Here is a 16410-nt window from a genome sequence, read left to right on the forward strand (position 1 = left end):
CACCAGTAATGGATGAGTGTTCCCCTTACTCCACATCTCTCCAGCAAAGGCTGTCATTGGTGTTTTGATTTTAGCCATTCTGACAGGTGTAAGATAGTATCTCAAAGTTGTTTTGATTTTCATTGGCCTGATTGCTAAGGAGTTTGAGCATGACCTTAAGTGTCTTTTGGCCATTTGAACTTCTTCTGTTGAGAATTCTCTGTTCAGTTCAGTGCCCCATTTTTTAATTGGGTTAATTAGCATTTTAAAGTCTAGTTTCTTGAGTTCTTTATATATTTTGGTGTGGCGGCATAAATGAATGCAGAAAGATTATAAAAATATATACAGCTTTAATAAGTAAATAGACTTACAGGACCACAGGTTCCCACGGAGAACAGGAAAGGCAGAGCAAAAAGGCTGCTGGGATCATGCCCGGCAGATTTATCAGCAAACAGCCCAAGGCGAACACGCCCCCAATGGGTGGGGCTATATCCCTACATCTCCCCCTTTTGTCTAAATAAGGTAGAACTAAACCAAATACAACTATATACAATAATAACAAATAATAAATATAACAAACAATATTGAGAATAAAAGTTTTGTTAAACATTTCATCTCAAGGAGTTTAAATAACATAAAGAGTAACTACAATTATATAATCTTTAACTCCATCAAAGATCTGAGAAGGGAATAAATATTACTTAACAAACGAGAGATATCCAAAATGTGTAACAATTGACAGAGACAACTGACTACCTGGGTAATCACCCAAAGTCTCATTTGTAATGTTGAGTCAACCAACTTTGGCTAAGGCCTAATATAACTGACATACCATTTTTAGAACTATCCTACCCCGACTTGGCAGGATAAGACAATCCTGTTTTATCCACTTAGGGATATTTTGTATCTTTGTCAGAAGTTGAGGTATGGGCTTTTCTTAACCCACAGGCCAGTTTTGCCAAGAAGACAAGCTCCTAGTGGAGTGTTTTTGGTGTTTAACATTCTCTCGGGAGTAGAGTGGCATTGTCAGGAGTAATTGTGTCTCGTTGGCACAGAAATTTTAGATTAGATTAAAGGCCATTTTTTTTAGCTCTTTAAAGAGGCTGAAGATTGTACTATCTATACTAAATATAATCTCTATGTAACTAAAAGACCTGATTAACTTAAAAATAAATATGACAAACATATAATTTTTAATACCTATCTAACTTGAAAACTAAAAGAATAAACAACTGTGTAATATATGAAGGCAATGATCTTTAACTGTAAACAATGTCATAGTATCAGAGGTAGAAATGTACATTGTAATATGGTAGATGTATCTATACAATATAGACAAAGTTATAAGCATACTCATACAAAAATAGAGGTAGTAACACTCACATTTAATATTCAATATATCAATATACAAGAAACAGTACCAATACAATTTTCTATAAACAGTAATTTACAAAAACCAATCATCCCATAAAACCAGTTAATTTTGAGAAGATTGTTGTTATTTTTAATTGTTTTTAAGTGTTTAACCTTGTTTTGTAAAGACTTTATTATATTTTTATTATTAAACCATACAGTATTAAGGAAAACTATGAATCCCAGAAAGATCCATATCTGTGGGCTGACAGACACTTTTTGTAAAATCTCCCACATGGTACAACTGAAAAGGCTGTTAAAGTCTTGAATGGTAATGTTTTTAGACTTTTTTTATTTATAAAAGAAAATTATGTACCTGTAATGACCTTTTCCTGCCAGTGGTGGAGAAAGAAATGTACCTGAGTCCACGTGGTCTAAACCCGAGCCGGTCTGAAACAATTAACTCAAAACAAAAATTATTGTACTGCTTGATAAGGGAAGGGGTTGGCGGCTTTTGCTTCAAAACCGCAGGTGGTTCCCTTAAATCAGGCAGTGAGGCTTTGGAAGACAAGAGGAAGATGGGCAGGGAGCTATTAACTGCTCCGTGGGGGTCGCTGCTCTGCGACTGTATCACGGCCTGGAGTGGGGGAAGGGAAAGCGAGCAGGGAGCGCGTTGTAAAAGCTAACAGGCTTTTACACTTCCTGAGCTCTGGTAACTAACTTGCTCGCAAAGGCTGGGAAAGATGGAGCTTGTGCCCCCCCCTGTGCCAGGGCGGGGGCAAAATAGCCCCACGTTGGGCGCCAAAATGTGGCGGCGTAAATGAATGCAGAAAGATTATAAAAATATATACAGCTTTAATAAGGAAATAGACTTACAGGACCACAGGTTCCCGCGGAGAACAGGGAAGGCAGAGCAAAAAGGCTGCTGGGATCACACCAGGCAGATTTATCAGCAAACATTAGCCCAAGGCAAACACGCCCCCAATGGGTGGGGCTATATCCCTACATTTTGGAGATCAGACCTTTGTCTGTTGCGGGTTTGGTGAATATCTTCTCCCAGTCAGTAGGTTGCCTTTTTGTCTTAACGACAGTGTCCTTTGCTTTACAAAAGCTTCTCAGTTTTAGGAGGTCCCATTTATTCAATGTTGCCCTTATTGTCTGTGCTACTGGGATTATACGCAGAAAGTGGTCTCCTGTTCCCATTTGTTGTAGAGTACTTCCCACTTTCTCTTCTATCAGGTTCAGTGTGTTCAGATTGATATTGAGGTCTTCAATCCATTTGGACTTGAGTTTTGTGCATGGTGATAGATATGGATCTATTTTCATTCTTCTACAGGTTGACATCCAGGTATGCCAGCACCATTTGGTGAAGATGCTTTCTTTCTTCCATTATATACTTTTAGTTCCTTTGTCGAAAATCAGGTGTTCATAGGTTTGTGGGTTAATATCTGGGTCTTCTACTCAATTCCATTGGTCAACATCTCTGTTTTTGTGCCAATACCAAGCTGTTTTCATTACTGTAGCTCTGTAATAGAGTTTGAAGTCAGGGATGGGAATGCCTCCGGAAGTACCTTTAGTGAATAGGATTGTTTTGACTATCCTGGGTTTTTTGTTTTTCCATATAAAGTTGATTATTGTTCTCACAAGGTCTGTGAAGAATTTTGTTGGAATTTTGATGGGGATTGCATTGGATCTATTGATTGTTTTTGGTAGAATTGCCGTTTTACTATGTTGATCTTCCCAATCCAAGAGCAAGGAAGATCCTTCCATTTTCTGTTATCCTCTTCAATTTCTTTCTTCAAAGACTTAAAGTTCTTGTCAAATACATCTTTTACTTCCATGGTTAGAGTTACATCAAAATATTTTATGCTATTTGTGGCTATCGTGAAAGGTGATGTTTCTCTGATTTCCCTCTCTGCTTCTTTATCCTTTGTGTATAGGAGGTCAACTGATTTTTCGGAGTTGATTTTGTATCCTGCCATGTTACTAAATGTGTTTATCAGCTATAGGAATTCTTTGGTGGAATTTTTGGAGTCGCTTATGTTCACTATCATATCATCTACCAATAATGAAAGTTTGACTTATTCCTTTCCAATTTGAATCCCCTTGATCTCTTTTTGCTGTCTTATTGTTATTGCTATAACTTCAAGCACTATATTGAAGAGGTATGGAGAGAGTGGACAGCCTAAGTCTTGTTTCTGATTTTAGTAGGATGGCTTTGAGTTTCTCTACATTTATTTTAATGTTAGCTGTCGGCTTGCTGTATATTGCTTTTATTATATTTAGGAATGAACCTTGTATCTCTAATCTCACCAAGACCTTTATCATAAACGGGTGTTGAATTTGTCAAATACTTTTTCGGCGTCTAATGAAATGATCATGTTTTTTTTTCTTCAGTTTATTTATATGATGGATTACATTATAGATTTTCATATGTTGAACCAATACTGCCTCTCTGGGATGAAGCCTACTTGATCATAATGTATAATTTTTTGGGTGTGTTCTTGGATACGGTTTGCCAGTATTTTATTGAGAATTTTTGCATCAATGTTTATGAGTGAAATTGGTCTGTAATTCTCTTTCTCAGTTAAGTCTTTGTGTGGTTTTTGTATCAGGGTGACTGTAGCTTCATAAAAGTAGTTTGGCAATAAGTCTTCTGTTTCTATTGTGTGAAACACTTTAAGGACTATAAATATCAGCTCTTCTTGGAAGTTCTGGTAGAATTCTGCACTACAACCATCTGGTCCAGTGCTTTTTTTGGTAGGGAGGTTTCTGATGACAGCTTCTAATTCCTCATGACTTACAGGTCTATTTAAACTGTTCACTTGGTCTTGATTTAATTTTGGTATGTGTTACTTATCTAAAAAAGTGTCCATTTCTTTGACATTTTCCAATTTTGTGGCATATAGGCTTTTGTAATAACAGCTAATGATTCTCTGAATTTCTTCTGTGTCTGTGGTTATGTCCCCCTTTTCATTTCTGATCTTGTTAATTTGCATGTTCTCTATCTGCCGCTTGATTAGTTTGGATAGGGGTTTGTCAATCTTGTTGAAATTCTCCAGGAACTGGCTTTTTGTTTATTGAGTCTTTGGATTGTTTTATGTGTTTCTATTTTGTTGATTTCAGCCCTCAGTTTGATTATTTTCAGTCTTCTACTCCTCCTGGGTAAATCTGCTTCTTTTTTTTCCTCGAGCTTTCAGATGTGCTGTTAAGTCTCTAATGTGTTCTTTCTCCATTTTCTTTATGTGGGCACTTAGTGCTATGAACTTTCCTCTTGGGACTGCATTCATAGTGTCCCATAGTTTTGGGTATAATTTGTCTTTATTTTCATTGAATTCAAGGAAGACTTTAATTTTTTTCTTTATTTCTTCCTTGACCCAGAAATGGTTCAGTAGTTGACTGTTCAATCCCCAAGAGTTTGTAAGTTTTCTGGGGTTAGAATTATTGTTGAATTCTAACTTTATTCCATGATGATTCAATAGTACACAGGTGGTTACTACAATTTCTTTGTATATATGGATGTTTGTTTTGCTACCAATTATGTGATCAATTTTTTAGAAGGTTCCATGTGATGCTGAGAAGAAGGTATATTCTTTTGTGTTTGGGTGGAATGTTCAATAGATGTCTGTTAAGTCCATTTGGTTCATTACATCTGATAGTTCTCTTATTTCTCTGTTAAGTTTCTGTCTGGTTGACCTGTCCATTGGTGAGAATGAAGTGTTGTGATCTCCTACTATTAGAGTGTGGGGTTTGATGTATGCTTTGAGTTCTAGTAATGTTTCTTTTACATATGTGGGTTCTTTTATATTAAGGCCATATATATTCAGGATAGAGATGTCCTCCTGATGAGTATAAAGTGTCCATCTCCCTCTCTTCTGATTGATTTTAGTTTGAAATCAATCTTGTTAGATATTAGTATAGCCACACCCGCTTGTTTCTTTGGTTCATTTGATTGAAAAATATTTTCCCAACCCTTTACTCTGAGGTAGTGTCTGTCTTTGAGTTTGAGGTGTGTTTCTTATAAAGAACAGAATGTTAGATCCTGATTTCATATCCATTCTCATAACCTGTGCCTTTTTATAGATGAATTGAGTCCATTGATATTAAGTGATATTAATGACCAGTGGTTGTTAACTCCAGTTTTTTGTTTTTTTTTTTTTTTTTTTGTGGTAGAGTTTGTGTGTTTCCCTTCTTTGGGCTGTGCTGGTGGTAGGTTGTCAGATACTTGTGTCATTACGGGTTTTGTTGGCTTCCTTGGTTTGTGATTTTCCTTCTAGTATTTTTGTAAGGCTGGGTTTGTGGCAACGTATTGTTTAAATCTGTTTTTGTCCAGAAATATCTTGTTTTCTCCATTGATGGTGAACACAAGCTTTGCTGGGTATAGTAGTCTGGGCGTGCATCCATGGTCTCTTAGTGTCTGCGGAACATCTATCCAAGACCTTCTGGGTCTCATGGTTTCCATTGAGAAGTCAGGTGTAATTCTGATAGGTTTCCCTTTATATATTACTTGACCTTTTTCCCTTGCAGCTCTTAATATCTGTTATTTATTCTGTATGTTTTGTGTTTTGATTATTATATGGTGCAGGGATGCTTTCTTTTGATCTAGTCTATTTGGTATTCTATATGCTTCTTGTACCTTCAAAGGAATATCCTTCTTTAGGTTGGGAAAGTTTTCTTCTATAATTCTGTTGATTATATTTTCTGGGCCTTTGAGCTGTAATTCTTCTCCTTTTGCTACCCCTATTATTCTTAGGTTTGATCTTTTTATGATGTCCCAAATTTCCTGGATGTTTTGTATTAAGAACTTATTGGATTTGTTTTGTTCTTTAATCAGTGAGTTTATTTCCTCTATAGTATCTTCAGTGTCTGAGATTCTTTCTTCTATCTCTTGTATTCTGTTGGTAATACTTGTCTCTGTAGTTCCTGTTCATTTACCCAGATTTTCCATATCCAGTCTCCCTTGGTTTGTGTTTTCTTCATTACCTCCATTTCAGTTTTCAAGTTTTGAACTGTTTCCCTTAGCTGTTTGATTGCTTTTTCTTGTTTTTCTTGGGTATCTTTGAGAGATTTATTCATTTCCTCTACCTTTTTGTTTGCAATCTGTATTTCTTTATGGCAGTTTTTCACCTCCTGTTTAAGGTCCTCTATTATTTTCATAAAGTTCTGTTTAAAGTCGATTTCTTCTATTTCTTCTGGAGTAGGGTGTTCAATTCTTCTTGTTTCAGGATCCTTGGATTCTGGTGATGCCATGCTGTCTTTCAGGTTGTTGGAGGAATTTTTGCATTGGCGCCTGCCCATCTCTTTCTACAAATGGAGCTAGGAGAGTCTTGGTGTCTTGGTCCAGTCTTTGCTGTGACTAACTCTCTGGATGGATCTCCTCAGTGCAGGAGCAGGGATGCCTGGTAGCCCCCTCTGGGTGGATAGCCCGAGTTCAGGAGCAGGGTGCTCGCTGTCCTGAGCCAAGGACCTTGCAGACAATAGGGCAGGCTTGGGGGAGGCAGGGTCGCGTGTAACAAAGAAACCCCTGCAGCAGGAGCTGGGGGAGGAGGACTGTGTTCTCTTCCAGGACAGGCTACCCCAAGATAGCACACACCCATCTGGATGGAACTCCTCAGCACTGAAACAGGGATGCCTGATAGCCCAAGGACACAACGGACAAAAGGGCGAACGTGGGGGCAAGGCAGGGTCCAGTAGAACACAGAAGACCCTGCAGCACAAGCTGAAGGTGCCCACACTCCTTTTTGGGGACCTACAGGCCTGCCTGGCAGGCAGACATTCACCCCTCTGGACAGATAGCCTTAGCCCATATCTGGGTTTTTCTGTGAGTTGGAATGGTTCAGAAAAGTTGGAAGATGCTGTTGGTGGAATCAAAGAAACCAGGTGAAATTGAAAGAGACAAATAAAATGAAAATAATAATAAGAAAAGAAAGATGATCAGGAAAGCATCAAAGAGAAGTTCCATTATGAGGACACATTCTTTCTTTCGAAGGAAGTTTTGAGTGAAAGTCTGTGGTGAAGACACATTACAAGAAATCCATCACAGCACACACTGTTTTTGAGATGGTGCTAGTTTTATTCCTGTTTCTGTGAGGAAATACAACTTTGGAGAGAGGACTTATAATTTATTTGACTTATAATTCCATCTCAACAGAAAAGTCATAGTAGCAGGATTTTGAACCCACTAGTCACACCCAGAAGATAGTAAATCTATGCATGCTTAAATCTTTGCTTATATGGTTGTGCTCATCTCTTTTTCAACTCTTACACAGCTGATGACTCCCTGCATAGGGAATGGTGGTGCCCATAGTGGGCTGGGTCTTCTCACATCAATTAACTTAATTAAGACAGTCTTTTATGGACATGTCCACAGGTAAACCCAGTATAGAAAATATCTCAACAAGACTCTCTTCTTGGGAGTTCTAGGTTGTATCAAGTTGACAATCAAAGATAACTATCAGAGTCCCTTTGAAAACATGGCTATGGAAGCACCAAAAGGTAACTGCTAATGCCATGGCTTTGATGGGACTGCGTGTGATAATGCAGGATTTGTTCTAAACTCCGAATAAAAGAGAATTTGAAATGTGGCTTTAAGTAATAAAACTTTTGTGTCAGTCTGGTTTTTTATAACTTTAATAAACCCCTGATATAATGGTCGATAAAAAGAAAGGATTAGTTTGTGGCTCTGGAAGGTTTTTTTTTTTTTTTTTTTTTTTTTTTTTTTTTTTTTTTTTTTTTTTTTTCTGTGCTGCTGGATTGTGTGTTTTAGAAGCCTGACATGAGGCAGCTCATTATGACGGAAGGATGGGTGGAGTGAAACAATTCATCCTGAGGCTGAGAAACAAAATAGAATGAGGAAAAGGTGATGGTTATGCTCCAGATGACCTGAAGACCCAGATCCATGCCCTGCCTTAGTAGGGTCCCATCAGACTCCAGTGGTGCCGCCTGAGAAAAAAGTCGGTCACACATGAGCTTCTGGGAAACATTCTATATTGAAACAATGGGAGCTTCCTTCTTAATATTATAGAAACCAGTGAATGTACACGCAACATATATGTACATATACATAACAAGCTTAATTTTTCATATGTTGAATATATAAGAATATCTGAAGTAGTAGGGTATAACTCAGTTGTAGTGCACTTATCTGTTGACAGAGGCTTCTGTCCTGCCTAGTTCTGCAGCCATTTGGTCCCAAAGAAACACAAAGATTACATTAATTATAAACTGGTTGGCCTATTAACTCAGGCTTTTTATTAACTAACTCATACATCTTAAATTACCCCATAATTCTTGTCTGTATTAGCTATGAGGCTTGGTAAATTTTATCAGTGAGGCATTATCTTGCTTCCTCTTTGGGTGATTACTGCAGTCTGAACCTTTCCTCTTCTCCTATTCTGGTCAACCTGCCTATATATTCTTCTTGGTCACTTCACCTTCTTGCATAGCTACTGGCCAATCAGTGTTTTACTAAAGCAATACAAGTGACAAATCTTTACAGGGTACAAGACCATTGTCCCACAGCACTTACATTTTTGCCAGATTTGATACCAAGCTCTACAAAGGAAGGAAAAACATCTAATGTTAAAAATAATTCATTCTCAAGGCTTCTTTTATTGTGCAAGCAAATTCTTTGTGTGGTTGTGTAACTTCCTATTTTTGTTTACTTCCAGGGATTTTAGAAGCAGGAAAGATTGTTGGCCCTTTTATTGGACTGCTGTTGGCTTCTTTCTGTGCAAACATCTATGTAGACATTGGGTCTGTGAATACAGGTAAAATACATTTTATTTATATAATATAGTCTCTATAGTGTAGGAGACTGCTCCAGGTTGCTATACTGCTGCCTCCTTTGATCCTTAGTTAGGCATATTATCACTACTCACAGTCTGAAGATTTGGGAGGAGAAGAGGTAAGGATAAAATGTCACCTTCTAATCAAGAATCCACCATCCTCCCACCACATTGCAGCCGCATCTTCGGTATCAGAGGATTTACTCACATAGATTTTTCTCAATGAGGCAGTCACTGTGGATAAAGAAAGAGATCTTTCTGTTATGTCATAAGCACCAATTTAAAAGGTTTCATGTAGCAGATTAATTAACTGCTAGAAAATATATTTTACAAGGGGCCTAGCCCCCAGAAGGTCAGAGAAACTGCAGGGGAGCTATAGAGAAGGTGAACTATGGGACATATGCACAGACACCAATGGGCACTTTATATGAGGGCCAAAGCTTAGTTTTTTGTTTTTCTATCTGCAGGTTGCTCTGACTCAGTTCATGCCTGTTCAGTTCTTTTACCCTGTTTTTTACTCTTTTTTCAGTTGTTCTCCTGCTGTATCTTTCTTCCTGTTACACTGTTATTTATTCCATGGTATTTTCCTTCTCTTTCCTGATTCTTTTCCTTCTACATGTCCCTTTTTCCTATGCCTTATGTTTTTGTTATCCATCTTATACCTCATAATAAAAAGGATATCCATGCAAGGAAAGATTACCTCACTAACCACATGTCACATATTTTCTAAAACCTAATCAAATTATTTACAGAAGAATAAATTACATTAAGATCACAAGTTACATGTTTTCATCAGAAACGCACAACTAAGCAATTTCCTTTGTATTAATTTTCCTATCAGAACATGTTCACCCCAAAGCAATGACATTTTTATTATGGAATAACTAACATTTAAGCAAGTTAAGCATATTTCAGCTAGTTCCTTTTATACTGTCAGGCTCCTGTTTCTGGTTTCAGTGTAGTGAATTTCTATTTTTAACTCTACTCTGGAGAAACTTTAAATGAGATGTCAGCTAACCATATATATATATATATATGTGTGTGTGTGTGTGTGTGTGTGTGTGTGTATGGTGACATTTGAGATATTCATCAGTGTGACTATAGGACAAGGCCAGTTCAGACACCCTCTTCTCTGCTGTCCAAGGACCTAGTCGGGGTGGACTCTAGCCATAAACAAAGGAATTTGAGCCTATAGCTCATAATCCTAGAGAAACCAAATAATAAGGTGAACCCAAAGAAAAACATATATTGATCCTCCTGGAAACTGGAAGCAGACAAGATCTCCAGGCAAAAGTTGGGAGCACGGGGGTGGGGTGGGGTGGGGAGAATGGGAGATGGAGAGAAGAGGGAGAATAGAAGGATTGGGGAGAGGTTGGGGGAGTAGGAGGGTTGAGATGGAGGAAAGGCAGATATAGGAGCAGAGAGGAAGATATCTTCATTAAGGGAACCATTTTAGGGTTGGCAAGTGACTTGGCTCTAGAGGGGATCCCAGGTGACCATTTATTTCTCTTTACACACAATTGGGTCAATTAATTTTTTTCACAACTTTGTTTTTTCAATGTGCATATGGGCCCTTTGATTAATTCTGTAATGTATATTACCAAGAAACTCAGGCCTAACTTTGGGTGCAGGGACATAATTATTTTCTTTAATCATCTGTTTTTATATAGGGGAATTCATGGGTCTATAATGCATGAAGCCTTCCTGCTCTTATTTTCCTTCTCTGAAAATCTCTTATCTAACAAAAAGCAAGGTAACTACTAGACTATATTTGCTCTTTTTGTATGTTTTATTGGAGCAATGGGCAGAAAACTTAAATCATGTCCCTAATCATTTTTACCAATAATCCTAACTACTTGCATCTTTTATGCTAACTCAGAAAGTCAGTCAAATCATTGCTTCAACTAAACACCATTACTCTTATGAAAATCATCTTTATTATTATCTACAAATAAATTGCCCAGTGAGGAGTGGGATTTTTTTCAAGAAAGAATCACAGTATACTATAAACTGTGAAGTCCCTTCATAACAGCAGAAACATGGCAGCAGCAAACATAATGAAGAACAGAAACTATAACTGGCATTCTGCAAACAATCCTTAGGGGTTCTGCCTCTCCAGTATGTACCCAGGTAGCTTTGTCATCCTCTGGACTGTATTCCATAAAATTCATTTTTGTCTGCTGCTCCTATGACATGGCCTCTAGCAATATATCACCACATATGTTTAGATCAAACTGGTTAAGTTTCTTAATGAATACACAATGCAAAAATAATGCATGTCATGTGATGTTTTACCTTAATTTTTGTACATGTGTATATCTGTGCACTATGTGTATGGGTGACTACTGAGTTTGGAAGAGGGTTTCAGATATTGTAAAATGAGACTTACAGACAACAGTAAGTTTCCATAAGTGTGCTGGGAATAGAACCCTGGGCTTCTGCAAGAGCAGCACTAACTCTTAGTCACTGAACTGTCTCTCCACTCCCTTTTCTCATTCCATGTGATGCTTTGAGAGATGAACACATCGGGTTAAAACTGTTTTTTTAAATGTCTCAAATCATTTTTATGCCATTTTGCAGTAAAGTTTTAACTACTATGCTTTATAGAAATTCAGAAACTTTCTTTCCCAGATAATTTTTGTCTCCACTCAATTGATCAAACTCAGACAGTTTTTCTGCAGGTCTGAATTTGCACAAAGAAGTGTAATCATAGCATTTAGGAGTAGAGCCAGGTTTCACAGGAAATAAACGTGAATAATTTACAAACAATACACAAATGTTGTATTTAGATGAGATTGTGATTCTTAACAATTTTATACAATTTACACTAAAAGAATGAATCAAGCTAACAAAATATCTGTGTTTCTCCACAGATGACCTGACCATAACTCCCACTGATACACGCTGGGTCGGTGCTTGGTGGGTCGGCTTTTTGATCTGTGCAGGAGTGAATGTTCTGATCAGCATCCCCTTTTTCTTTCTTCCTAAAACGCTCCCAAAGGAAGGACTAGAGGATGATGCAGATGTGACCAACAGCAACAAAGAAGAGAAACACCAAGGAAAAGCCAAAAAGGAAAAACGTGGAATCACTAAAGGCAAACAGACAAACCTTAACCCCTATATTTGGTTTAGATGGGTATGCAGGGAGTGAAACATGTGTCTGCTGTGCTGAGTAAAGATGGTTTGTCACTAAGGGTCCCTACTCAGATGCCTTAAACTTCTTCCCAAGTTACTGCTTGAATTACAATGCACATAATTTGTAAACAGTGCATCTTAGATTAGACTTTATGGAAAATTCATCAGTCTGGACACTCAAAGAGCAAATATATTTTCCCACCTGTTTTTAGAAGTCTGTTATATAGAAAATATTATTCCAAGTTAAAAAAATAATCAGAAACTCAAGTTAAAGACAATGGATGAGGATTATCTGTACTAAGGTAACTGTATAGATTGATAAGAAAAATGACAGTTTAGCTGTGAGCATGCTTGAAGTTAATGTTGGAGGAGAATTCCTGAGAGGTGTAATAATCTTCTGTATTTGAAGGTGTGTGATAGTTTACAGGAGAACTGTTCCCTAAGGAGCAGACTGCTGTAAAACAAGCAGAAATGTTATTAACCTCTGGTGCAGAGCAATGGTGCATCTGTGAGAAGCTGAGTGGTCAAGACTGCCCATCCCTTTATATATGTATGTATGTATGTATGTATGTATGTATGTATGTATGTATGTTTGCATGCATGTATGAATCAATCCATTTTTAATTTTTATTTAATTTTACATACCAATCCCAGTTCCCAATCCCTCCTCTCCTCCTCCTTCCCTGATCTCTATTCTACTCTACCGCAATTCACTCATCAGAGAGGGTAAGGCTCCCTGTGCAGAATCAATAAATTTGATCAATTTGAGGCTAGAACAAGGCCCTTCTTCCTATATCTAGGCTGTCCAAGGTATCCCTCCATAGAGAACGGGTTCCAAAAATTCAGTGCAAGCACTTGGGATAAATCCTGGTCCCACTACCAGTGGCCTCACAGACTGCCCAAGCCATACAATTGTTACCTGCATTCAGAGGACCTACTTTGGTGCTATGAAGTTTCCTCTAGTGCCAGTCCAGAGTCAGTGAGTTCCCACTAGCTCAGGTCAGCTGTTTCCGGTCCTGATCTCTTTGCTCATATTATCGCTCATCTCTCTCTTGAATTGAACTCTCAGAGCTCAGCTCAGTGCTTTGCTGTTGATCTCTGCATCTGCTTCCTTCAGTTGCTGGATGAAAGTTCTATGATGACAATTAAGGTAGTCATTAATCTGATTACAGGGGAAGCCAGCACAAGCATCCTCTCCACTATTGCCTAGGGTCTTAGCTAGGTCATCCATATGAATTCCTGGGAATTTCCCTACTGCTAAGTTTCTTGCTAGTGGCTCTCTCAATCAAGACATTTCTTTTTTATTTACCTCTCTGTCTCCCTTCTTGACCATTCTGTTCTCCTATGTTTTCCTCTTCCCCTTCATTCTTCTACCTTCCCATCTTCTTTCATTTATCTCCCTGTCCACTCTTCCCCCAACTCAACCATCCCCTTCCTTTATGTTCTCATCCCTCATCTGCTCTGCTCTACTGCCCCCTCCCAGTTTACCCAGGAGATCTCATCTATTTCCTCAGGAGATCCTGTATATTTTCCCTTCATAGGGGGATTCATGTATGTCTCTCTTCGGGTTCTTCTTGTTACCTAGTTTCTCTGGGGTAATGGACTATAGATTTGTTTTTCTTTTCTCTATATCTAATATCCACTAATGTGTGAGAACATACCATTCTTGTCTTTCAGTGTCTGGGTTACCTGAGTGAGGTAACCAGTTATGGCTTTTTTTTCCTAGTTCCATCCATTTGCCTGCAAATTTCAAGATGATATTGGTTGTTTTCATTGCTGATTATTATACCATTTGTAGCTATACCAAATTTTCTTTATCCATTCTTTGTTGGACGTACATCTAGGTTGTTTCCAGGTTCTGCCTTATTACAAATAATGCTGCTGTGAACACAGTTGAACAAATGTTTTTGTGGTATGAGTGTGAATCCTTTGGGTATATGCCCAAGAGTAGTATTAGTGGGTATTGAGTTAGATTGTTTCCCAGTTTTCTGAGAAACCGCCATAGTGATTTCCAAAGTGGTTGTAAAAGTTTGCATTTTCAGCAGCCATGGAAAGTGTTCCCCTTAAACCATAATATCTCCAGCACAAGCTATCACTGGTGTTTTTGATCTTAGCCTCTTTGAGTGGTATAAGGTTATAAGAGTCTTTTTAATTTGCATTTCTTTGATGGCTAAGGATGTTGAGCAATTCCTTGGTGAAGATCTTTTCCCATTCTGTAGACTGCTGTTTTGGCTTTTTGACTATGTCTTTTGCCTTTGAGAAACTTCTGTTTCAGGAGGTCCCATTTATTAATTTTTTTTCTTTTTTTTATTCTTCTTCTTATTAAATTTTTCACCTCCTCCCCTCCTCCCATTTCCCTTCCCCTCCCCCAATCTCCCTCACCCTCCCTCTCCAGTCCAAAGAGCAGTCAGGTTTTTCTGCCCTGTGTGAAGTTCAAGGTCCTCCCCCCTCCATCCAAGTCTAGGAAGGTGAGCATCCAAACAGACTAGGTTCCCACAAAGCCAGTACATGCAGTAGAATCAAAAACCATGCCATTGTTCTTGGCTTCTCAGTCACCCCTCCTTGTCAGCCACATTAGGAAGTGTGGTTTTATCCCATGCTTTTTCAGTCCCAGTCCAGGTGGCCTTGGTGAGTTCCCATTAGATCAGCCCCACCGTCAGAGTGGGTCTGACTTCCTTGCTCATGTTCTCTCTCCTTCTGCTCCTCATTTGGACCTTGGGAGCTCAGTCCAGTGCTTAATTAAGGGAGCCATCTTAGGATTGGCAAGAGACTTGACTCTAAAGGGGCTCACAGGTGTCCAGTGAGATGTCCCCAGATAGTTCCTTGGGCAACTGAGGAGAGGGAACCTGAAATGACCCTATCCTATAGCCATACTGATGAATATCTTGCATATCACCATAGAACCTTCATCTGGCAATGGATGGAGATAGAGACAGAGACCCACATTGGAGCACCGGATTGAGCTCCAAGGTCCAAATGAGGAGCAGAAGGAGGGAGAACATGAGCAAGGAAGTTAGGACTGGGAGGGGTGCGCCCACCCACTGAGATGGTAGGGCTGGTCTAATTGGAGCTCACCAAAGCCAGCTGGACTGGGATCTAAAAAGCATGGGATAAAACCGTACTCTCTGAACATGGCAGACTATGAGGGCTGATGAGAATCCAAGGACAGTGGCACTGGATTTTGATCCTACTACATGTACTGGCTTTGTGGGAGCCTAGCCTGTTTGGATGCTCACCTTCCTGGACCTGGATGGAGGGGGAAGGTCCTTGGTCTTTCCACAGGGCAGGGAATCCGGACTGCTCTTCAGACAGGAGAGGGAGGGGGAATGGAATGGGACAAGGAGAAGAGGAGTGGGGAGAGGGGGAGAGGAGTGGGATGAGGTGGATAGGAGTGGGGTGGGTGGAGAGGAGTGGGGGGAGGGGGAGGGAAATGGGAGGAGGAGAGGAGACAGAAAATTTTTCAATAAAAAATAAATAAATAAAAAAGAAAAAAAGAAAAAAAAAGAATTGGGTTTAATTCTTATAAGTCTGCTTTTATATGATACTTGGACTTTTCCCTTGCAGCTCTTAATATTCTTTCTTTTTCTGTTTTCCTTATTGCCTCAATTTCGATTTTCGAGTCTTGAGCTATTCATCACACCTGATTAATTGTTTTTTCCCCGATTTTCTTTAAGAGATTTATTGATTTATTCCAATTTTTTTGGTCTTTTCCTCCATATATTTAGTGGATCTTTTTCATTTCCCCTTTTATTTCTCTATCATCGTCATAAAGTTATAATTTTTCTGTGTTAGGATACTAGGTTTTGTTGTTGCCATATTGTTCTTTACGTTTTTGAATGTATTCTTTCATTGGTGCCTATCCAAGTTTTCCTGTAATTGATTTATGAATTATCTTTGCATCTTGGTCCAATCCTTGTAGGTGGTGTCTGTGTCTCTTGGATCCTCTCTTGGTCTGATTATTGCAGTTGTTTTCTGTGTCAGGGAGCTGCTCTTGATCTGCTTTGTACAGTTCATGTCTGTGTCTTAGGGAGTCACTGAGGTCATGGTTATTGCTTGGGTTTGGGAGCAGAGTGGAACTTGTAGATAACTGGATTTGATGAGGGTTTCTGAAGGAGCCTCCCTGCAGGAGTTGATGGCCCAGAGTTTTGCCTTGGGG

At 38.8% G+C, this 16410-nt stretch overlaps 1 protein-coding gene across 2 annotated transcripts in view; it reads left to right on the forward strand.

Moving 5' to 3' along the window:
* The window catches only part of LOC130874527 (solute carrier organic anion transporter family member 1A5-like), a 60981-nt gene that overhangs the window by 23913 nt on the left and 20658 nt on the right, over nucleotides 1-16410 (forward strand). For both annotated transcript variants that reach the window (XM_057769914.1, XM_057769908.1), the window contains exons 6-7: nucleotides 9003-9101; nucleotides 11993-12214. In XM_057769914.1, the coding sequence (XP_057625897.1) occupies nucleotides 9003-9101; nucleotides 11993-12214 (321 nt within the window). The remainder of the gene's footprint in view (nucleotides 1-9002; nucleotides 9102-11992; nucleotides 12215-16410) is intronic.

The sequence above is a fragment of the Chionomys nivalis genome, chromosome 1, assembly GCF_950005125.1.
Source record: "Chionomys nivalis chromosome 1, mChiNiv1.1, whole genome shotgun sequence".
NCBI classification, from domain to species: Eukaryota; Metazoa; Chordata; class Mammalia; order Rodentia; family Cricetidae; genus Chionomys; species Chionomys nivalis.